This window comes from Erpetoichthys calabaricus, chromosome 8 (assembly GCF_900747795.2).
Source record: "Erpetoichthys calabaricus chromosome 8, fErpCal1.3, whole genome shotgun sequence".
NCBI classification, from domain to species: domain Eukaryota; kingdom Metazoa; phylum Chordata; class Cladistia; order Polypteriformes; family Polypteridae; genus Erpetoichthys; species Erpetoichthys calabaricus.
Genome location: NC_041401.2, coordinates 193,071,666 through 193,095,388, shown reverse-complemented (window position 1 = coordinate 193,095,388; position 23,723 = coordinate 193,071,666). Strand labels below are relative to the sequence as shown.

Sequence of the window (23,723 nt, the reverse complement as noted above, 5' to 3'; positions counted from 1 at the left end):
GTCATTTTGTCAGGTCAGGGAGCTGAGAGCTAAGATTTAAGACAGATTGTAACACTCCCTTGAAATGCTCGTAACAACAAGAATCGCATCATACTGTGGGTTTAAAACAAAACACATACTAAGAAAACGATTGCTGATGAGAAATAAAACAAGGTAGGAGAGAACGCTGTCGAGACCATGATTAGCTTCAGAAAGACTGCACTTTCCTTAATTAGTTGCCTGTAACTTTTTCCCATTGCTTTTATCAAATGATTCATCATTTTAAAAGCAGATAGTCACCAAGGCCCACGTACTTTATGGTGTCTGCACATGCAGTACCATTATATATGCCAGGCACTGAGCTCGGAGGAGTGATGTGAGTGCCGTTCAGATGTCATATTTGATACACGTGAAGGGCTAAGGGACCACAGGATGAAGTAATGCAGTGACAGCCACAGGCCGCTGATCCTCTGCAAGTGTTTTGCTTTTGTGTGCAGTGAATATTAAAAGTCTGTAGTCAATACCTTTTAACATTGTCTTAAGACTGCCACATCAACTATTGTTGTTTTTGCAACTGAATCAATGCCTGATTTATAATAACTGATACAGTAGCTGTTACACAAAACGCCATCAGATATCTGTCAGAATTTACAACTGGTAGTCTGAACTAATTTGTGTTTCTTGGGGAAGGCGTAATGATTTACATTAGGGTATGTAACTACAACTATGTAACAGATGTTCCATGGTCTGGGCAATTTTAATGGAGAATTGCAGTTATAACTGCATAGGTTTTCAATGTTTTTATTACATTTTGACAGTACAAATACATCATAACTATGTAAGTACACTTGTTTTTGGATCAGTGATAAATTGTTACATTGTAATTACATAAACTGGAATAACAATGACAACTGAATAATTAACTGTAGCATTACTTTGTATTACACAGTAAGTATGGAGTAATAACTCGTAGTTACACAGTACTTATACAGGTAATTACATAGTAGTTACAGTGTAATTATGGACACTTAATGTAAAGTGTTACCGAATTATGCATCCTGGGTGGGTTCATGCATTCCTCAGATCACAGTTCCCCAATGGCCCAGTTACTAACCGTATATACTCACATTTTAAGTTGTCCCGCGGATAAGTCAGGGCTTGATTTTACTGTGTAATTTCTGGCAATTTCTAGAAGAGAAGCCACAGACATTTAAGTGGCGTTTACGATCTGCTTATCTGCTGGACACTTTCCAAGGAGCTCCGTCTCTGGCAAGAAATCTTTCTTTTCATTTTCTGATCAAGGATATATAAACAAGAAGTACCGTATATACTCACATATAGTTGGGTCTTCAAACCTGAAAAATCGATCATAAAATCAGACCCCGACTTATACGCCTGTTGAAAACTACGACACTTAAATTTTTTTTTCTTCTTGTCTCCTCCAATCTCGCGCCAGTTTCTCAGACACATTTAATTTTGTTGCAGCAGCGCAGTTACCAATTTCTTTCGCCACTTCAACAACTTTTAATTTAAAATCAGCTTCATATTTTCTTCTGATTGAACTCTCCATCGTAGATAAGGGATGCTCTTGTGATAAAGGTGTATGAGAGAGTGAGGTACAAAAAACGTCAGTGCAAACGTCGCTTCGGAATAGTTCGGGTATTAATTACCGTGTGGTCACATAGGCACCATACATTGAAATAAAATAGGCTGTGTGCTCCATGGCTACTCACTCAGGTGGGCGTTATCATATCATAATCCCTTGGACCAATACCGTGAGTTTTCCGCATTCGACTTATACGACCGACATTATTAATAAAAAACAAAAAACAAAAATTATACTGTAAAATCAAGTCCCGACTTATCCGCGAGTATATGCGGTAGTCCTCAATGTTCATGTTTACCAGAATGACTCAAAACAGGCGAAGGGAATGCCAACAGAATTCAAAGTATAAGAACGTGCACATGATAGGCTCACTTTTTGTTGAAGCACATGATTTAAAATACTTATCGGGTTTACACCTCCTCGATTATAGCCTGCCACCTCTTGATCCAAATTTATTGTGATAAAGTTGTTTGTCCTTTTTGTCTGAAGGAAGGCTTATCATGGCAGCAATACAAAGCCTTTTACGGTCTCTGAAGAAACACCCATTACCAGAATGAGCCGCCTTTAGCAGCACCATATTTACTGTACAGGTGTTTTCAGCTTTTGTGAAGCAAGTCAGCCCGACAGAGTTTTACAAAGAAAAACGGGGTTGGAGGGAAAAGTGACAGAGCTGACAGAGACCTGTGCACACAGACACAAGGCTGGCGTGGCTGCCATCTGCTAAATACCAACTTGAAGGCAGTGAGCTCTTTTGCAGTCAGTTAGTTTGAGTTTTTCTAATTCACGAAGCTCACTTTTCAGAGATTTGATTTGTCTTATTCTAAACTTAATCCATTGGGATGCAATGTTGTATCAGTGGTTGAATACTTTTTCTAGGCCCTGTATATCTGCAAGTACAAACGACATCTGCACCCTCGGTAGCACCACCAGCACATGGCTTAAAACACAAACAGTTGGAGCGGATTCTGCAGGAGATGGCGTGGGGACTAACAGTGATCACCAGTGACTCATCCTTTCTCATTCAAGACAAGTTGTAATGGAACACAACACCCAGCTTAACTCGGAGAGCAAGAGAAAAAAATACATTCAACACTCGTAAGATGTTGTTCAGGGGTGTGGAAACCAAACTTTTTTCTACTTGTCCACGGACAAGTAAACTTAGAAAATCCACTTGTCCGCCAGTTACATTCACTTGTCCATAAACAAATAACAAAAGTGAAAAATAGTTTATTTTTTGATACCAAAACTGCCTTCCATTTTAAAACTGAAAAAAGTTCTTTCAGGGAGTAGTATTTTGCCACCTTGCTCCAGAACATTTTATAAAAGATTCCCTTATCATTTTAACTCACTAATAAACAATGCCTTCATTATAGCTACACTAGTTCTGTTTCACACACTACAGTTACAGTGAAGATTTTTTAGATATTTCATAACCTTTGGAAACCGTTAGAATGTTTTCTTCTTTATTTTTAATAAACTGACAGCTCGAAACCAACTTATTTTATATGAAATATTTGCTAATCAAAAACGATCTATTGACAGCTCATCAAAATTGATGTTGTTACGCAATAAATTTCTTAACACCTCAATATATCACAACCTACACGAAATCGCAAATTTCAGGAAAGATTAACTGCCTAACAAGCTTTGTTATGTGGTGAAAACAATTGTATTGTAAGTAAAATGACTGCATTTTTATGTAGAAACAAAGAATTTTATCAGTCTTCTTCTATAATGCGCTACCGTGGCTGGCTGTTTGTCTGTCCAGGATTTCAAATCGCCTGTAGCTCGCAAACCATTTCACCTTTTGACTTCAAATTTGGTACACATACAGTATACTATGTGACGTCTACTATCCGCTTTCGGGGTGATGATTTGTATTACTCTTTATTTTTATTTTATTTTATTGTTGAATCAACTCTCGACAGTGCGCAGCAGGGTGGTGCATGTGTATGGGAGTCGTTCTCATTCCCCACCACCTTCGCTAATCATTCTTGAGGCAGATTGAAGACTAAGTGCCAGTTTAAGTGAAAAATTAAAGAAAACGTACTAAGTAATTGCAACACAAAAACTAACTTAATCAGTTTTAACGCGAAAAGATGCCGACGAAAGAAGAGAAGCAGCGGGCCGCTAGGGTGGAGAAAAGAAGGGCTGCTCAGGAAGCAACAAGCACTTCAACCTCTGAGCAAATGTATGCTAACCGTACAGAGAAAGAGGATGAAAACTATGAATGCTCAAGTCAAGTGTATTTATTCACTGCATGTTATCGTGCAGTACGCCGTTACTGGTAATATATAAAAGTTATTGATTATAGATAGATACTTTATTAATCCCAATGGGAAATTCACATTCTTCAGCAGCAGCATACTGATACAATAAATAATATTAAATTAAAGAATGATAATAATGCAGGTGAAAAACAGACAATAACTATGTATAATGTTAACGTTTACCCCCCGGGTGGAATTAAAGAGTCGCATAGTTTGGGGGAGGAACGATCTTCTCAATCTGTCAGTGGAGCAGGACAGTGACAGCAGTCAGTCGCTGAAGCTGCTCCTCTGTCTGGAGATGATACTATTAAGTGGATGCAGTGGATTCTCCATAATTGACAGGAGCCTGCTGAGCACCCTTCGCTCTGCCACAGATGTTAAACTGTCCAGCTCCATGCCAACAATAGAGCTTGCCTTCCTCACCAGTTTGTCCAGGCGTGAGGCGTCCTTCTTCTTTATGCTGCCTCCCCAGCACACCACTGCGTAGAAGAGGGCGCTCGCCACAACTGTCTGATAAAACATCTGCAGCATCTTATTGCAGATGTTGAAGGACGCCAGCCTTCTAAGGTAGTATAACCGGCTCTGTCCTTTCTTGCACAGAGCATCAGTATTGGCAGTCCAGTCTAATTTATCATCCAGCTGCACTCCCAGATATTTATAGGTCTGCACCATCTGCACACAGTCACCTTTGATGATCACGGGGTCCATGAGGGGTTTGGGCCTCCTAAAATCCACCACCAGCTCTTTGGTTTTGCTGGTGTTCAGGTGTAGGTGGTTTGAGTCGCACCATTTAACAAAGTCATTGATTAGGTCCCTATACTCATCCTCCAGCCCATTCCTGATGCAGCCCACGATAGCAGTGTCATCAGCGAACTTTTGCACATGGCAGGACTCCGAGTTGTATTGGAAGTCCGATGTATATAGGCTGAACATAACCGGAGAAAGTACAGTCCACTGCGGCGCTCCTGTGTTGCTGACCACAATGTCAGACGTGCAGTTCCCAAGACGCACATACTGAGGTCGTCTTTAAGATAGTCCACGATCCATGCCACTAGGTATGAATCTAATCCCATCTCTGTCGGCTTGTCCCTAAGGAGCAGAGGTTGGATTGTGTTGAAGGCGCTAGAGAAGTCTAGAAACATAATTCTTACAGCACCACTGCCTCTGTCCAAGTGAGAGAGGGATCGCTGTAGCATATAGATGATGGCATCCTCCGCTCCCACCTTCTCCTGATATACAAACTGCAGAGGGTCAAGAGCGTGTTGAACCTGTGGCCTAAGGTGGTGAAGCAGCAGCCTCTCCATGGTCTTCATCACATGTGATGTCAGAGCAACAGGCCGAAAGTCATTCAGCTCACTAGGACGTGATACCTTTGGGACTATTATAATGAAAAATCATCAGATTACATCATAATGTCGGCATGAAAAAATGACCGCATCTCCAAGTGTGTAAGTATTAGGGTAAAATACTTATGTAAGACCCTAAGAGTGCTTCCCCTTTGAAAAATCAGCCGTCATTTTGTAAACAATATTGAAGACCAATTTGAGACATGAAGAACATGCCTAAGTAGACTGTTTCCGCACAAAGTACATACTCAAATGTTTAAAATGTGAAAGTAGTGGTAAAATTTGCCCTGCACAGCACATATAATATTTTTTCTCCAGAAAATTGCACTTGTCCGCGGACAACTGAAACAGAAAAACACGCTTGTCCGATGGTCAATTTACCCGTGTCGGGCGTTGGATTTCCGCACCCCTGTTGTTAAATAAAATTGTTTTAGCTAAGAAAAAAAAAAAACCCTTTGTATTATCGTAGTATTTCCCTCTACTTACCCTTTACCTGTTTTCTTCAAGGGTAAGTATACTCGTCAAGTTCATTATCAGGTTGGTCTACTGTTGCACTTTAAGATTAATACACACATAGATAGCTATACGCATACACACAGACCCTAACCACAACAGTGCCCCATGAATGACACACACACACGCTGATTAACCTCTATCACTTTAAACCGCACAAATGCTTTAGGAATAACACAGCCTGTAACTCTCTCAGCACTTGAAGAGACTTGTTATCGGCACAAACAACATACAATGTTTTAATGATATCTCAGACCTAAATATTACTTTTGGTCTACAAGAATACATTTAAACATACAAATGCTCAGCATCCTTGACTATAGGCCATTTATCAGCCAAGAATTCCTTACTTATGTCCTGTTCCCTACTATTGAGTGGAGCTCTCACCCTCAGCCTTAATAAACCTTGCAGCACGGAGCATATGGCAAATCTCCAGCTGCACCAGGTGCTCAAAGAAATCTAACTTATTACTTCAGTCACTCTATAGACATTAAGACAAAGCATAGAAAGTTTAAAGCAGCATGGTATTTATTACAGGAATAATAATAATAATACCACTGGAACAAAGAATAATAAAATATAAGACTGATAGAAAAGTCTGAATATATATAGTCTTTAGAAAAAGCTTACAAAAAAGTAGAGATGACAAGGATGAATGTCGCAGGTAGCTTGTGATCGTGCACTCGTAGTTGTTCTTGATGCTTTTCTGATGATCAGATGGAAACGGCTTCACATTGACGTTGCTCTGTTCTCCTCTGTTGTCTTCATCCCTTCTTCCTCCTCCTTCCTTCCTTACTCACTTCTTAATGAAATAAAAACTACAATTCGCAATTTTCAGACACAATTAGTACAGAAATCACAACAGCAGGACACTCATTTACAGTCCTGGACGGGACCGTGAAGTCAAAAGCAATCATTAGGTTAACAGTGGACTGGCTCCAACTTGTAATGTGTTAAAATTTACAGTTTCACATTTACTAATTTGTTTGAGCTTCTCTGTGCTCCGTTTTTAACTCTATTGTTAAGTGCTGCTGTTAAAAAGAGGTCACCCACCTGAAGCTCAGCCCGTTCAGGCCCGGCCAGCACTACCTCACAGGTGGCGCAGTGGTAGTGCTGCTGCTTTGCAGTAAGGAGATTGTGGAAGATTGTGGGTTCGCTTCCCGGTTCCTCCCTGTGTGGATAGCGCTTTGAGTATTGAGAAAAGCGCTATATAAATGTAATGAATTATTATTATTATTATTGGAAAACCTGGGGCTGCTGCTGCAAGAGGTGATGGTGAAGCCAGCAGGGGGCGCTTACCCTGTGCTGTGAATGTGGAAACCAATGCCACAGTGCAGTGATGGGGGACACTGGGCTTTAAAAATAGCGCAGTCCTTCAGATGAGACGTTAAACCGAGAGTCCTGACTCTCTCTGGTCGTGAAAAATCCCTGGGTATCCTTCGCAAAGAGTAGGGGGTGTCCCAGTATCCATGGCTTGGTTATTCTGGCCCCCTAATCATCTCCTGTGTCTAACTGGCCAACTCTTTCACCACTTTCATCACCTAATAGCTCATGCGTGGTGAGCATACTGGCGCAAAAATGGCTGCCATCGCATCCTCCAGGTGGATCCTACACATTAGTGATGGTTGAAGTGGGTCCTCACCCTGAGAGAAGTGCTATATAAATGTAAAGAATTATTATTACAAGGGGGGCCAAGCCCCCCCGGCACCTTTGGCGTCCAACCTCCAGTTGCGGCCAGAATATTAATAAAATCTGTAAATGTACAAAAGAAAAATTATTATTTAACGGAGAAAAAATCATGAAATGAGAATAAAATATTGACTCTCTTACCGATTGGAGTAATCCCATTAAACTGATGTCCACTATGCTCGTTATAAGAGACTAAATAAACGATCCATTCATTTTAACTGACATTCTTATAGGTAAGACTTTTTTTAACAAAATGACTCACTTAAGTAACAGGAAAAATCACATAAAAACTAAAGTGGTATGCAATGGGTCATCGTAACTCGACCTTCAGCTAACTAAATCACCTAAATACAAATATTGGTGTTATGAAGAGATTTATTTTTTTAATAGTTTGTTCCTGTGAAAGAAAGTTTACTCGATCAAAAATAAAAACCATGACTTTCTTGATATTAAAAACCATGACTTTCTTGATAGTTTAGTTTATAATTTAAAAACGGAATAAGAATCTGAAAATCTAACAACATCACATTAAAGTCTGATGAATTCTGAAAAGAATAATACCAAACATACTGTATATATGTAGGTTTTAAAATAAGCCTGATTTAAAGCGTGACAAAAAAGTGACATAAAAATGTTGCACTTTTAGGCTTAGGATTTTATATATATATATATATAATATAGTAGATTAAAATGCACATACAGTATTTACTTAGGGTGGCATGGTGGTGTAGTGATGGCAAGGAGACACCAGGGTTCACATCCTGAGTCCTCCCTGTGTGGAGTTTGCATGTTCTTCCTGTGTCTGCATAGGTTTCCTCCCACAGTCCAAAGACATGCAGGTTAGATGCATTGGCGATCCAAAATTACCCCATATGTGTTCGTGTTGCCCTGCGATGGACTGGTGCCTTGTCCTGGGAATGGTTCCTGCTTTGCGCCCAATGCTAACTGAGATGTGCCCCAGCACCCCTGCACGACCCTGTTCAGGAAGAAACGGGTTAGAAAATGACTGACATATTTATTTAATGGAGTCGACTAACACATAGAATTGCTTTCTGCTATTGCTGTTAATTATATGAATAGGCCCTTATTGTTACAAAACTAATTAATAGGAAGTAAATAAAAAATGAGGACCGCTCCAAGTTTTATATCAGTTGACTTATTCAACACCTTCAGCACCATCCATCCTCTGCTCCTTAGGGACAAGCGGACAGAGATGGGAGTAGATTCATACCTGGTGGCATGGATCGTGGACTATCTTACAGACAGACCTCAGTATGTGCGTCTCAGGAACTGCACGTCTGACATTGTGGTCAGCAACACAGGAGCGCCGCAGGGGACTGTACTTTCTCCAGTCCTGTTCAGCCTATATACATTATACTTCCAATACAACTCTGAGTCCTGCCACGTGAAAAAGTTCGCAGACGACACTGCTATTGTGGGCTGCATCAGGAGTGGGCAGGAGGAGGAGTATAGGGACCTAATCAAGGACTTTGTTAAATAGTGCGACTCATACCACCTAAACCTGAACACCAACAAAACCAAAGAACTGGTGGTGGATTTTAGGAGACCCAGGCCCCTTCTGGACCCCGTGATCATCAGAGGTGACTGTGTGCAGAGGGTGCAGACCTATAAATACCTGGGAGTGCAGCTGGATGATAAACTGGACTGGACTGCCAATACTGTGCTCTGTGTAAGACAGGACAGAGCCGACTATACTTCCTTAGAAGGCTGGCGTCCTTCAACATCTGCAATAAGATGCTGCAGATGTTCTACCAGACGGTTGTGGCGAGCTCCCTCTTCTACGCAGTGGTGTGCTGGGGAGGTAGCATAAAGAAGAGGGACGCCTCACGCCTGGACAAACTGGTGAGGAAGGCAGGCTCTGTTGTAGGCATGGAGCTGGACAGTTTGACATATGTGGCAGAGCGACAGGCGCTGAGCAGACTCCTGTCAATCATGGAGAATCCACTGCATCCACTGAAAAGGATCATCTCCAGACAGAGGAGCAGCTTCAGCGACAGACTGCTGTCACCGTCCTGCTCCACTGACAGACTGAGGAGATCGTTCCTCACCCACACTATGCGACTCTTCAATTCCACTGGGGGGGGGGGGGGGTAAACGTTAACATTACACAAAGTTACTGTCTGTTATTCCTGCATTGTTATCACTCTTTAATTTAATATTGTTTTTTTTATCAGTATGCTGCTGCTGGAGTATGTGAGTTTCCCCTTGGGATTAATAAAGTGTCTTGTCTGTCTGTGTCGCCGAACACACCAGAATGTTACGCCATGCCAACATCGTCTAATTTGCTTAATCGGCCCGCACTGTCACAGCACTGTAGCTTTGTTCTCGTTTCCTCTTTTTCACTTACCTCACAATGTGAAGCGATAAAAGCAGCGATTTGTAAATATGCGAGGTCAGACATTACTACTTTTCATGCACCACTAGATAAACGAGTAGAAGGGAGTCTTTTTTTTTTCTTCATCTTTCATGTGCTGATGGTTGATGTCAATGGGAAAATGTGACCGTTATGACATATTGCTGTAACGTCTGCATTTTTCCAGCCTGTTTTTAAATCGATGGATTTCTTGATTCACTCGCTTTATCAATGTATTCTGTGCCATTACTCTTTGTGTCTGTTTTATTGTACCCTGGAAGGAAAAAAAAAAAACCCTTGCTAATTAATCTAGTTGAAATTCTTGTGTCTTGTAAATGCCTTTAAAATGTTATAATGCATTGCTGGCAGAAATTGTCATTTACTGCATGTTTAGAAAAGAATAATTAATAAAGAAATGGCGCTCAAAGTAGTTGGTGGTGTTTGGGTGTCTTAGCACTAATATGCATTAATCACACTTCATGTCTTTAAGTTTGTTTGTTTTTATTTGATCTTTTGGTGATTTATTTGCAGTCTGCTGAGAGAACATTCGATAGATGGAACAGGCTGGGCACCGACCAGAACATTAAAGGTATTTTGTTTTTATCTTCATTAAATTGCTGAGCTAAATATTTTAGCTTTCATGTTTGGCCTTTTAATATTTAACTGATGGAAGCTGCATTGGTTCATTTGGACTGCACTTTAATTCTCAGTTGTTGGACAATTAAGGTGCTGAGTGCAAAGGGTTGGACATGTGACCATTTTGTAATTGCTTTTCTTTATCTTGTTTTATAACAATTATTGATTTCAACCCACTTATCTGATGTGAATAAGCACATTAATATACAGCACTCTAGAGTCCTCACTTTATTTGGATGCACTGTGCCCCACAGCACTCCTGTACCCATCGGTATCCAGATACATGCATTTCTTAATAATAAAATAATTATTCATTACATCTATATAGCGCTTTTCTCACTAGTCAGAGTGCTTTACACAGACCGTGTGTAGCACCCGCCTGGATGATGCGACGGCAGCCATTCTTGCGCCAGTCCGCTCGCCACACATTAGCCATTAGGTGATGAAGGACTGAGAGAGAGTTAGCCAATATACTGACAGGGGGTGATTAGAGGGCCGAAATGGACAAGGCTGTGATGGGCAGTTTAGCCAGGATATCGAGATACACCCCGCGCTTTATGAAGGACGCCCAGGGAACTTTAATGGCCACCGAGAGTCAGCTTTGCATCTCTTTTAAGTCACCGTCTTCAGCAGGAAGCTGTGTGTGGGTAGGTACTTTTTGGAGGACAATGGTGGCCTTCTTATTGAGTGTCTTCTTTTGTACCTGTTATGCTGACATTTTAGTATAAATCAGTTACAGAAGCGGTACATGAAAATGGCTGACTTGAAAGGATAAAGAACCGAAGGTACGTCAGTGCACAATCGTATTAATTGATGGCTTCATTAAATGGTGAAGGTCAACATTTTCTTGAAGAAGTTGCTAGGTTTGTATCAGGGCTGTGGAGTCAGCAAAAATGTACCGACTCCGACTCCTAATAAATTTAAATTGTAATGAAAAACAATACAGCAAGTTCAAATGTCCCATTTCACAAACAGTAGTCCTAATTAAGCACTCCTCTGATGTAAGAATAAAGCCCAGTGCATAGTTGTGTTATTACTTGTGTGAAGTTCAGCTGAGCGATTATACAACCTGACATTCACATATTATAATCTGGATTATGGTACATTATAAAAAGTGTTTTTATTTCAGAACTACTGTGTTTAACAAGTTCATTTGAGTGTAAACAAGTGTAATGCTGTAGGTGGAGGTGTGTGATATGGCCTGATGGGTGTTCAGGGGTTCTTGTCTTTTGTTTAAACTGGCCAATATGGTAGAGAGTCCGCTTCCTAGCCAGTAGCAGACGTGGATGTTGCCTTCCTTCAATCAACATGGAAAATATATTAGCATATTAAATACAGAGGAGTCGGAGTCAGAAGTACCGGAAACTAAGGAGTTGGAGTCGAAGGATTTATCTACGACTCCACAGCCCTGGTTTATATGGTGTTAATAATAAAGTTAACTTGTAAAACTGTCCGTTCATGTTCCTTGTACAGTATGTAGACTTTTTTCAGCTTGGTTTTACCGCAAGGGGCTTGGGTTTGAAATCCGTCTGAATTGTACTTGTTCATTGTCAGGTTTGCCCACGCTTGGTGTTAAACTGTTAGAGCTAATGCATTTATTGTGTATTGTCCCTATGGAAAGGTGAATGTCATAACTAGTAAGGGTGACATTCAGCACAGTAGGGGCCAGCATGACACTGTCTAATGGCTGTGGGCAAAAAAAGATTTACTAGCAACTCCCTAGATGGAGCTCTTGGCTGAAATTGCATCAACATGCTGGAAACGGGCAGCGCTCGACTCTGTGCACTGTACTTTTGTACTTGTTCACTGTATGTGAACCTGCGGTCAATCCTGTGATACACCCGCCTTTCCTGATCAGTTCTTTCAGGCCTCATTACATTTATAACGAGTTATTTGTTCATATTGGATTTATTCACAAAGAAAATTTGTTTTGTCTGTCAGTGAACTCGTATCTTATCCACACTGCTTGGATTGGGTCTTGCTAGCCTTGATGATGCTCATCAGATCAGTTATTCATTGTTGTAACTTGCTTAACTGTTAATGAGTGTCTTGGAGAAGATGATTCCAATCCCCACCTCTGACTCCATGCATGATAGTTGGTCACGTAACCTACGCTGATCCCGTTCTGAATAGAAGTACACTGCCTGCATACAGTATAACATACATGTCTGTGTGTGTGTGTATATATATATATATATCTATATAAACATTATATATTACCTTAATAAAAAAGGACAAGTGTCTGTGTATCTGTGTGTCCCTTTGCTTTTTGTGTCTCTCATTCCAACAGACTGCATATCACAGACATTTGTGGTAATGCATTTTATTACTACAAATGTCTGTGATGTGCCATTTGTTGGAATGACAAATGCATTGCAGTTTTTATTATATTCAGAACAAAATACATTTCAGTTGTGCACTGCAGATGTTGATGGCGAGGTCAACGTTGATTACTCAGATTTCTACCCCTTAGACAGGTAGCACAGCAAATAAATACTCACACAGACACACCTGCATACTGCATACATACAGATATGTGGGAGAGAAACGCAGAGAAAGACCTGGGGAGAACACACAGAGTGACACTGGATATGTAAGCTGAACACTGGGCCACCATGCTGCATCCTACTCTAACACATTTTTTTAGTTACAGATTTTATATGGAAAAATGTTTAAAAGATTTTCATCTGTTTGTCTGTATGTCCCTCATTCCAACATTGCAAACATTAATACTGCTTTTATGACTCCCATACCAAATAGCATAGAGTAGAGACACATACACACTGCATTTGTCATTCCAACAGATTGTGCGCCACAAACAACTTCCGTAATGCATTTAAGTTAAACAAATATTTGTGATGCACCATCTGTTGGAATGACAAATGCAATGCATTTTATTGCTCCATCATTGCAAAATCCATTCCAATAGATGGCGCACTGCAAACGTTAATATTGAGGTCTACGTTGATTACTTAGATAATCTTAATACAAAGAGTACACAACACGTGTTTTGCCCTTATTGGGGCTACTCAGGTGTACGCACCTTTGCTTTTCCTTACAGCGATCGAACCTCGGGCGTCGGTGCCTAAGGGGAAGCATTTGACGTTGTGCCATGGTGGCTGGTTCACTTACGTGACAGAGTGAAGATCAGAGAATTATATTCATAGTCCTGAATCACAATCTGATTATTTGGATACTGCCGTGGTGCAACGTCAGAGGCTTCACCTCAGGCACGATGTCTGAGGTTCAACGCTCTTTGTTTTATTTGGCAGATACTGTATCACATATCTATAATCTGCTTCTCACAACTGAGAGGACATGGTGAATGTTTACTGACTGGCGAACCGACTACAAGTGTTACCTGGTTGGTAATCGTCCAAATAATCACATTGCAATTCAGACTTATGAAACAAACAAAATATATATAATGTGCAGTACTGTGCAAAAGTTTTAGGCAGGTGAGAGAAAATGCTTGACATTATCCTGAAGAATTTGTTGATATTGGGTTGAATTCAACTGACCCTCGACTTTAACAAGGGCCCCAGTCCCTGAACTGGCCACACAGCATGATGGGACCTCCACCAAATTTGACAGCAGGTAGCAGGTGTTTTTCTTGGAATGTGGTGTTCTTCTTCCGCCATGCAAAGCGCTTTTTGTTATGAGCAGATAACTCAATTTTTGTCTCATCAGTCCAAAGCACTTTATTCCAAACTGAATCTGGTTTGTCTAAATGAGCATTGGCATACAACAAGTGACTCTGTTTGTGGCGTGAGTGCAGAAGGGGCTTCATTCTCATCACCCTGCCATACAGATGTTCTTTGTGCGAATTGTGCTGAATTGTAGAACGATATACAGATACACCATCTGCAGCAAGATGTTCTTGTAGGTCTTTGGAGGTGATCTGTGGGTTGTCTGTCACCATTCTCATAATCCTGCTCATGCCGCACCTGTATTTTTCTTGGCCTGCCAGACCTGCTGGGTTTAACAGCAACTGTGCCTGTGGTCTTCCATTTCCTGATTCCATTCCTTACAGTTGAAACTGACAGTTTAAACCTCTGAGATGGCTTTTTGTAGCCTTCCCCTAAACCAGGAGACTCAACAATCTTTGTTTTCAGATCTTTGGAGAGTTGCTTTGAGGATTCCATGCTGTCACTCTTCAGAGGAGAGTCAAAGGGAAGGAAGCACAACTTGTAATTGACCACCTTAAATCCCTTTATATCTCATGAGTGGACACACCTGTCTATGAAGTCCAAGGCTTAATGAGCTCATCAACCAATCAGCATTGAGCAGTGACAGGCATTCAAATCAGCACAATGACAAGGGGACCCACATTTGTGCACAGCCAGTTTTTCACATTTGATTTAATTTCATACAACTAAATACTGTGTCACTAAAAATCTTTGTTTGGAAAACACCGCAGTACTCAGATGTTCCTAGGAAATGAAAGACACACCACTGTTTATTGTTGAAAGGAGAGTCCATTATTATGCAGGCTGAGAGGGGGTCCCCAACTTTTTCATATGACTGTATGTGTGTGTATATATATATATATATATATATATATATATATATATCCATATTAATAACCGAGAATAAACCGGATATGGACGCAGGTACACGGCGATGGGACCATGAGACGTACTACGCAGGCGCGCGTCTCATACACCGCAAGCGAAGTCTTATCCACCGCGAACAAAGGAGTCACGGCCCAAGAGCGAAAGAGCTCAACTAACGTGAATGAGAAATGAAGCAACAACGCGCCCATAGCTAATGCCTAACGACACAGCCACACACAAAAGAGGATTCTGCGCTGCACCCCAGAGTCAACCGTGAGAGGCTACAGAGGCCCCACAGGTCCACAAAGCGCAGGCATCACCGCCATAATATGAGTGGCACTACTGCGGAGTGAAGGCGCAGGCGTCACCGCCATATGGTGAGTGGCACTACTGCTGAGTGAAGTTAGGAATAATGTGCAGCTTGGGATTGTACAAACCGCTGAACGCTTTACACCAAATTCAAACATAATACAGCTCAACGATACAAACACGAGCCCGCCTGGATAAGATCAATGAACGCAGGCGCCTACAACGCGCGTCTGACACTGCGGAAGCAAAACAGGCACGGGTTCAAAACGAACGAGCTCGACTAATGTATTTCGGGATACCCAACGCCGGGGGTAGGCGAGCAGGGGGCGGAGCCCCCTTGTGTGTGTGTGTATATATATATATATATATATATATATATATATATATATATATATATATATATATATATATATATATATATATATATATATGCCACTGACTTGCATTCAGTTATTATTGTGCAGCCACTGAAGTCCACCTGCCCGTTCATTGTCGCAGTTTTTCTCTCAGTTGTTCACCATTATTAAATATTGATCCATTACTGTAGTGAGAACTGTTTTTACTTGTGTTGTGTGGAAAGATTCTTGCCTGTTAGTCAGGGCATGTCGCTTCTATATGAGGTATATGTACAGTATGTCTGAGCTTCATTGTCATATGTCCAGCATACAAGAGTCATGAAATTCGCATTGGAGTGTCTGCCTCTCAGAATACAACCATCAAGCGCTGCCACCTCGCAGTAAGGAGATCGTGGGGTTCACATGCTGTGTCCTCCCTGCGTGGAGTTTGCAAAGCAATTTGAGTCATGGGAAAAGCACAATTTAAGTATAAAGAATTATTTAATATTATTAACAGGGCAGTAGTGCAACAATACTGGACAATAAAAGCTAAACTACAGAGCACAAGCTAATGTGCAATAGCCAGCAACATACAGCCTCGTGAAATAAATAAAAATGAGGTAGAACATGATGAAAGAATAAATAAAGCACCCCATGTTCAGTAAGAAACAGTTTCCATTTATAAATAGCGAGTCGTGGATATTATGACCAGTTTTGCCGGGTAGTTATTAGGCGCCTTGGGATTGAGTTCACTATTGAAAAGCATCGTACAAAATAAATGGAGTCGTTTTTCTTTCTTTCACACTGCATTAGTCAGTCTGTAATAATATTTGTGCTTGCTGTTTCTTCACTCCTCGGTATTAGTAACCGCAGTAATTATGAAAATACTGCTGGCTTTGACTTCCTCTTCTTATGACAGGTTTGTGGCACAGTATGTTTTCATTTAGTAGGTTATAGCTTGTTTTTTTTTGTATTCTATTAGCTGACATTAAATTACATTTATTTGTGTTGTATTTCAGTCAACAATGATATGTTGCTTTTACTTGGCAGTCATGAACTGTGTGATCAAGTTTTTTACTGAAGCTTTTACATGTGGCTGGCTTCTTGTTTGTGATGTCAGTTCATTTTTTATCACAGCCAGTTGTTATTTTCTTTTATTTTTATCAGTATACTTTCCTGACATGTCCATCTTCTCCAAGTCTCTTTAATCTTTTCTTTTCTAGACTCTCAAATCAACTGCCATGGCGTCTCTTTTATTAGGCCAGGTATCCTTCAGAAGCCGCTGATCAAAGACGTGGTACAAAATGTCCTCCGTTTGCCTTTCTGTTTCCCAAGAAAAACGTTTTTGATAAGTGACGTCTTTAAAGATGGGCCGTTTCCTGCTTGTAAATGATATTGTTTTTTAGTTTCACTGAACAGGAGGAGATGCGTTTTTTTTTCATTTTGTTCAGCTATTGCTAAATGCAATAAATAGAAATATTACGTTTTATACCTCATTTGCTCAGTGATGTGTGTGTTTTTTTTTTTGGGTTGGTAAAAAGAAAGTTTTGTCTTGAATTGTCATTTCTTAAGTTGCTTTACACTCACAAACCAATGTAAAAATGAATAAATAATGGAAGTCCTGCTATTGAGTTTTCCATTTTCTGTCAGATTTTAATAATATAGAGCAGGGGTCCCCAGCTCCAGTCCTGGAGGGCCACAGTGGCTGCAGGTTTTCATTCTAACCATTTTACTGCTAATTAACTTGTTTTGAATTAATTTTATTTGACTTGCTCTTGAAGACTCAGACCCCTTAATTGTTTTTTTTCCTTAATTAGCAGCCAAACAATAATGAGATACAAAATGAGCCCAAACACAACCAGCAAACTGTGACCATCATACAATATCTGAAAATAAAGAAAGATGAAGGTTTCAGGAATGCTGATCTGCTCAGGTCCCCAGTGCTCTTAATGAAGAGAAAATCAACAATTTCATAAATGTCTGCTGTGGCACAATGAGAGCAGCAACAAGCCATGGAATTAAAGAATGAGTTTAATTAACAACAAGACTCTGCGCCTCATTAAACTAACTGGTTGGACTGATTTGAGGCCCTGACTTAGAGGATCTTCTGTTGGCTCATGTCAGATTTCATTTCTGTTTGGGTGCCACTTAAGAAAAGAAATGAAGAAATTCAGGGGAACAAATCTTAAAAAAAAAAAAGTCAATTAAAATGAAAGGAAAAGGAATTAAATAGCAGCAAAACAGGTCACTAATTAAGAAAAGGGTTAGAATGAAAACCAGCAGCCACTGCAGCCCTCCAGGACAGGAGTTGGGCACCCCAGGGTTAGACAGTGCTATCCCCCTCTAGTGGGCATTATTGGAAATGTCTGGAACTATGTGCTTTGGAACTCTTTAGCGCAGGGCTCTCAAACTCCAGTCCCGGAGAAGTTAAAAGAAGTGAATTAGCAGCAAAAACAGGTCACTAATTAAGAAAAGGGTTAGAATGAAAACCTGCAGCCGCTGCGGCCCTCCAGGACTGGAGTTGAAGTCTGTTTTGTCTATTCCTCTACTTTCCTCTTTTGTATTATTAATATGTACCCTCACAGACCTACCCGTGTTTCTAAGGTATTGTACTCCATAACTTCTCCCCACCTTTCCCTTCTACATTTATAACCACAGGCAATTAGGTGTAGTAAAAGACTAGCAGGAGTTAAGTTGCACTTTTAATAATGTATTATTGATAATATTCATAAATAATAACAATAAGCAAAGTACAAGTGAATATTGGCAACCATACAACCTGATAAATGCTGATGTGTAGTTTCAGGTGGCACACCGACTTGTTAGTTACTTAAAATGTCTCTAGTTAAGGCATCATTTGTGGTCAGCTTTCTCTGGACCAGGCCGCATGCCTGTCTCAATATGGCTGCCGAGCTGCGCTCTTCATTGTGTTGTCCTTTTCAGTTCATGGTGTGTGAGGTGCTCCGTCATCATTTGGTAAGTAAATTTATAGATTCTCTGTCCACACCCTACAGCCAATAGGGCATCCTGTTACTTAAAGGCTTTTGATACAAGCCATTTCCAAACAGCCATACTTCAGACCAATGGGGCACAGAATACCTTCACACCTGCCCCCCCTAAAAACATTTGTTAAGGTGAAGCTTGCTACTTAGGCAGTCTGGCTTTCCTGTGGGGGTTGACTGAGAGGGGCCAGCAGAGAATCACTTGCCAGAAATTATTTGAGTTGCTTCGCCCAACCCTGTTGTAAAATTCACTATCCTGACTTAGTCCTAGGGGGTAAACATGAATGCCTCTCACTAATGAAATACTAATATTACATTTGCTTGGCCTAAGTTACAAATAAAGGCATACAAAATATTTATAAACTTGTTTGCAAAATTTCATACTATAACAGAGACCCCTGATTTAAAGTGTCTGCATGTATTGGTGTAGGATGAGTGAGTTGAGATGCACTGCGTTCATTTCTGCACCTTGAACGTAAGGCGCACACATCGCAACATATGAGGGATGCCCAGCTGCCAGTCCCTCTGTAGTAATCCACACAGGAACCCATTTTTAAATTGGAAGTCAGTGTGCCCAGGCTTTGCCTTCGGGCGCCCGTCCCCTACCCTAACGCCCATCCCCATAAGCACAGTATGAGTGGTGCATGTCCTGCCAGTCACTTTCCACTGCTCCTCTTAGGGACTCCCATCTCCAGCATGAGCCACGTACAGGCGTCCCCGAGGCCCATGAAGGCTCAGACTCTTTTTGGTTAGATGCCTCTTACCTAGGGGTTCCCAAACTTTTGGACGTCAATTACCTCCTGAGGTTAAGTGAGTTGCGTTGTGTACCACCCGAATTTTTAACAAAAAAATTAAAAAGCAAGTACTGCAATGAATGATTAATTCTTAATTATGTAATATACAGCAAATTCACGACACTGACTACAACCGCCCCGAAATCTGAATAAAAGTTAAAGAATTGGAAGAAATTATGCATAAAATTAATGAAAAAAATTGTGCATGTACATAAATTGATAAATTCCGCCCTGAAACTAAATCCTGCCTTCGGCCCGTATGTGACGCAAGATGAAATGGTATCAGCTTTGTGCTTAGATCTAGTGACTACGATGCGATACAGCAGCAGTGCACGTATAACAACAAACGCGAGCGGTTTCTGTGAGGCAGAGTTACCCAAGACTAAATAGTGTCGGCGTTGTGCTTTCATCTAGTGACCAAAAGCTCAAACAGTGAAGAAGAAGAAGTTGACTTCCGCGTAACGGAATTATGGTAGCGTTAAATGAACTAAATACTGATACGAATAATAGGTTTTATTTATTCAGATGACGAAATTTCACACCACACTAAATTTGGGAATCCACGTATTACTGTATTTAAACAATTTCATTGGTTTTTGCTCACAACAGGCTTGTCATAAAGGGTTTTGCACAGATAAATTAAATTTCAGGGACCGCGATGCGTACCACCTGAAAAGGCTCCGCGTACCACAGTTTGGGAACCGCTGCTCTTACCAACCAACAAAACACGTCTGTCTTCTGCCGTGCTGTTCCTCATATTGGGGTGGAACCAAGCCAATAACCCTCCAGGTTGGATCAGATGGCGATCTCCCCAACAGTAGGTGCTCTTAAATGAACTTTATTTCTTTAGTTGTCCTAGATGGAAAGACAAAGAATAGAAACTTGAAAGCCATGCACCATTTATTAAAGTATAATAATACCGGTAGAGGTGACTAGAATAGAAAATATAAATACGATCCCCTCCAAAATTAATGGAGCAACAACGAAATTGTTTTTGCTGCGCCCCGAAGACATTTGTGTGGCAGATTAAAAGAAGAAGATGAGAAGAGAGGTCAGAGTTTCAGCTTTTATTTTTACATCTCGATATGTTAAACCACACAGAACACAGCACATTTTGTATCAAACCAAACGTGCCAGGAAGGGTCCGGACATTCTTGTATAAAGTGAGTATATGGAGTGTGTCCAGGTGTAGGGAAAGTTAGGACACCAACCAGCTCGTCCCATTTAATACGCGACTCCAAATACGAAATTCATGCCTTCAGGCGATCCAGTAAATGGCCTCTCAGGCACAATGACAAAGCAACAAGTGCCAGGCTGTCAAAGTAACTGCTCTGTCCGGCGGGTCACTCTTAGTGGAAAATGACGCCTCCTTCTGGTCAGCAGGGCTGATTAAAGTGCACGGTCCGAAAGGGGCGGGGCTTAGTGTTCTCACCAGGAGAAGAGAATGTGGGCAACAGCGCCCCCTCTCGTCCTGGTGGGTTATCACATACCTCAATTGAGCCCATGAGGAGAGCACCTTGAGCCATGGGAAAGGCGCCATATAAATAAAGTGTATTATTCTTATTAGCCTCTGATGTGCCCGTTTGACAAGGATTATTCATGTAAACTTTTTGAAAGACTGTTATAATTTATCCAGTATGGTGAAAATGTGTGCACATGGCTTTGTCATATTCATTTATTGTTTAATTTAAAAAAAAATTGTTAAATCTGTTGTGAGGTTTAACTTATTGTAGTGCTCACAAGATTATTAGTAATGTCTTTAAGAAGATGGAGTTGAAAGATGGGGACTGACTTTGTCGCGTCATGTTATTATTGTACATGAACTTTGAGTTGGGATGCTGCTAAGTTTCTAAATGACTGATTATGAGTGAGTCTTACATTTATAATGCTGTATCTGCAAAATAAAGGACTAATGAAAACTCGGCAGAAGCTTTATGATCACCGCACTTGCCATCGGCCATGCAGATGTTCGTATTCTACTCTAATAGAAGTGAATCGTCTAGCAGGCCCGGCTTAACTAGACCCATGGGGCCTTTTGGCATTCAGCTTCAGGAAGCAGCAAAGAGCGCGTTTGGCATCTGAGTAACTCCAGATGTGCGATTTGCCGGACTGTCTTTGTCTCGGGTCTGGAAGTTCATCTACAGTGACATGCAAAAGTATTCAATCCCCTCGAAAGTCGTCGTCATTTTCGGCATGACAGACAATTATCCAATCGGTGTTTTTCACTGTGAACTCTTATGCTGTAGCGATTAATTTCCAAAGTCAAAATACACCATCTTCTGTAGATGTTTAAAACCAAATCCCCATGTTCTTTACACTTTCCAAGATGTACCTTTTTGATTCTTTATAGAGTGCAACCAGTTGGGGGTGCCACTGAGTCCCAAACCACAGACACAATCACAGGTTCAAATAATGGATTTTTAATCCACCAAACAGGTTTATATAATGAAGCACAGCCAATCGTACAAGACGATGCTGAATGTCGCCTGCTGCCACCTACCTCTGACCCCTTGAGCTGGACCCCTTTTATGCTGGACCCTTAAAGTCTCCTGGTGACCTGGCATGACTTGTGGAGAGCACTTCTGGGTTTTTTTTGGGAAATCAGCAACAGTGCCCCCTTGCTGCCACCAGTGACTCTAACAGGTCTGCAATTCCAGACTCCTTTTCCCATGAACCTCTGCAGGTATACAAGCTGCCAGCAGACTACTGCCACCTAACGTGGGGGGTGGAACTGCTCCTGGCCCCCTCCCCTGCTGCTTGTCCATCCCCAGGCATCTCCCATCTTGGCAAGAGGACATGCTGTCGTCCAGTTGGGGATGCCCATCTGTCCTCCATGACACTTACAAGTGCCATTAAATAGCGGGCACCATAACATGGCACTTGGTAAAGCAGACAAGTGACCAGTACATGAAAATAAACCCTGGCAAAAATTAAAAAATGCAGCACCAGTAGATATGAGGAGAAGCTTCAGAGTTAACAGAACAAATGTAGACGTCACGTACCACCAAAGGAGCTTTACGGGTGATTCACAATTCGCAGTTGTAATATAAATCTGTTTAAAAGGCACGGAGCAGCACGGCTATTTCAATGTAGAGTGCGTTTACGGAGGAGCCGCCACCATGAGCTGTCAAGATTAGCAAACAGCACGGTGGCATCCCAGTAATCCAGAGGGGCTTTCAGACCTCGTACATGAAGGGAGGGCAAATAAAAAAGCCAGCGAGCACAGGTAGGCCTGGATCTGAATGTCAAGGCAGACGGGGCTCACAAGAGAATAGCAGGAAACAAACTTTTATGTACTTTTATTTCTGCTTGGCACTTTTTTTAATTCATTTTATATTGTTAGGTGATTTCAAATGCACGTTAGCTAGTATTACATACAAACTTTTTAATATAGATGATAATCGATTATCACTTATATAAAAACCTTGCTGCGTCTGCATGTTTGTTCATAACTATGAAATGAAATTTGAAAGTTTTCATGACACTTGATGCAGAATAGAAGTGACAGAAATCAATCTAAAAGCACCAGAAGAACCACATCACGTTTGCAAAGTAGCTGCATGGACACGTCCAGCTTACACACTTGGACTTCCCCTGCCAGGCTGAAGTGTGGTGTGTAGAGTGGACGGTGAGAGCCACTGTGGTCAGGGTGACAGGCCAACTTGAGGCCGTGCAAGGTTCTTGGTGAACTCTTTTTAAAGTCACCGTCTCGATCCACTGCACTAATTCCCTTCATAATTTGAATCACTTCAGTCAGGGCTCCTCTTCATCTTCTTTTGCTTAAACTGTAAAGGCTCAGTTCTTTTAATCTTTCTTCATAAACTCATCCCCTGTAGCCCCCCATAATCAGCGTAGTCGCTCTTTTCTGGACCTTCTCTGGTGCTGTTATGTCCTTTTTGTAGCCTGGAGACCTAAACTGCACCCAGTACTCCAGATGAGGCCTCACCAGTGTGTTATAAAGCCTGAGCTGAACCTCCTGTGACCTGTACACCACACATCAAGGCGCTATATAACCTGACATTCTGTTTGCCTTCTTCATGGCTTCTGTATATTGTCTGAAAGGTGATAGTGTCGAGTCCACCATGAGTCCTTTTAATCTTTCCTCCTAATTCAACCCCTGTAGCCCTATATAATCAGCCTCGTTGCTCTTCTCTGGACCTTTTCTTGTGATGTTATGTCCTTTTTGTAGCCTGAAGACCAGAACTCCACCCAGTACTCCAGATGAGGGCTCACCAGTACTACCTACTAAACTCCTCCAAAAAAACATCTAGTCGAGTTATGAACATCCCTAAAGTCTTACTGTTCACCACACTA

At 41.2% G+C, this 23,723-nt stretch overlaps 1 protein-coding gene across 1 annotated transcript in view; it reads left to right on the top strand.

Moving 5' to 3' along the window:
• Window positions 1–23,723, top strand: part of ube2f (ubiquitin-conjugating enzyme E2F (putative)) — a 164,412-nt gene that overhangs the window by 75,053 nt on the left and 65,636 nt on the right. The window contains exon 7 of the mRNA XM_028808029.2: window positions 10,309–10,366. Within this exon, the coding sequence (XP_028663862.1) occupies window positions 10,309–10,366 (58 nt within the window). The remainder of the gene's footprint in view (window positions 1–10,308; window positions 10,367–23,723) is intronic.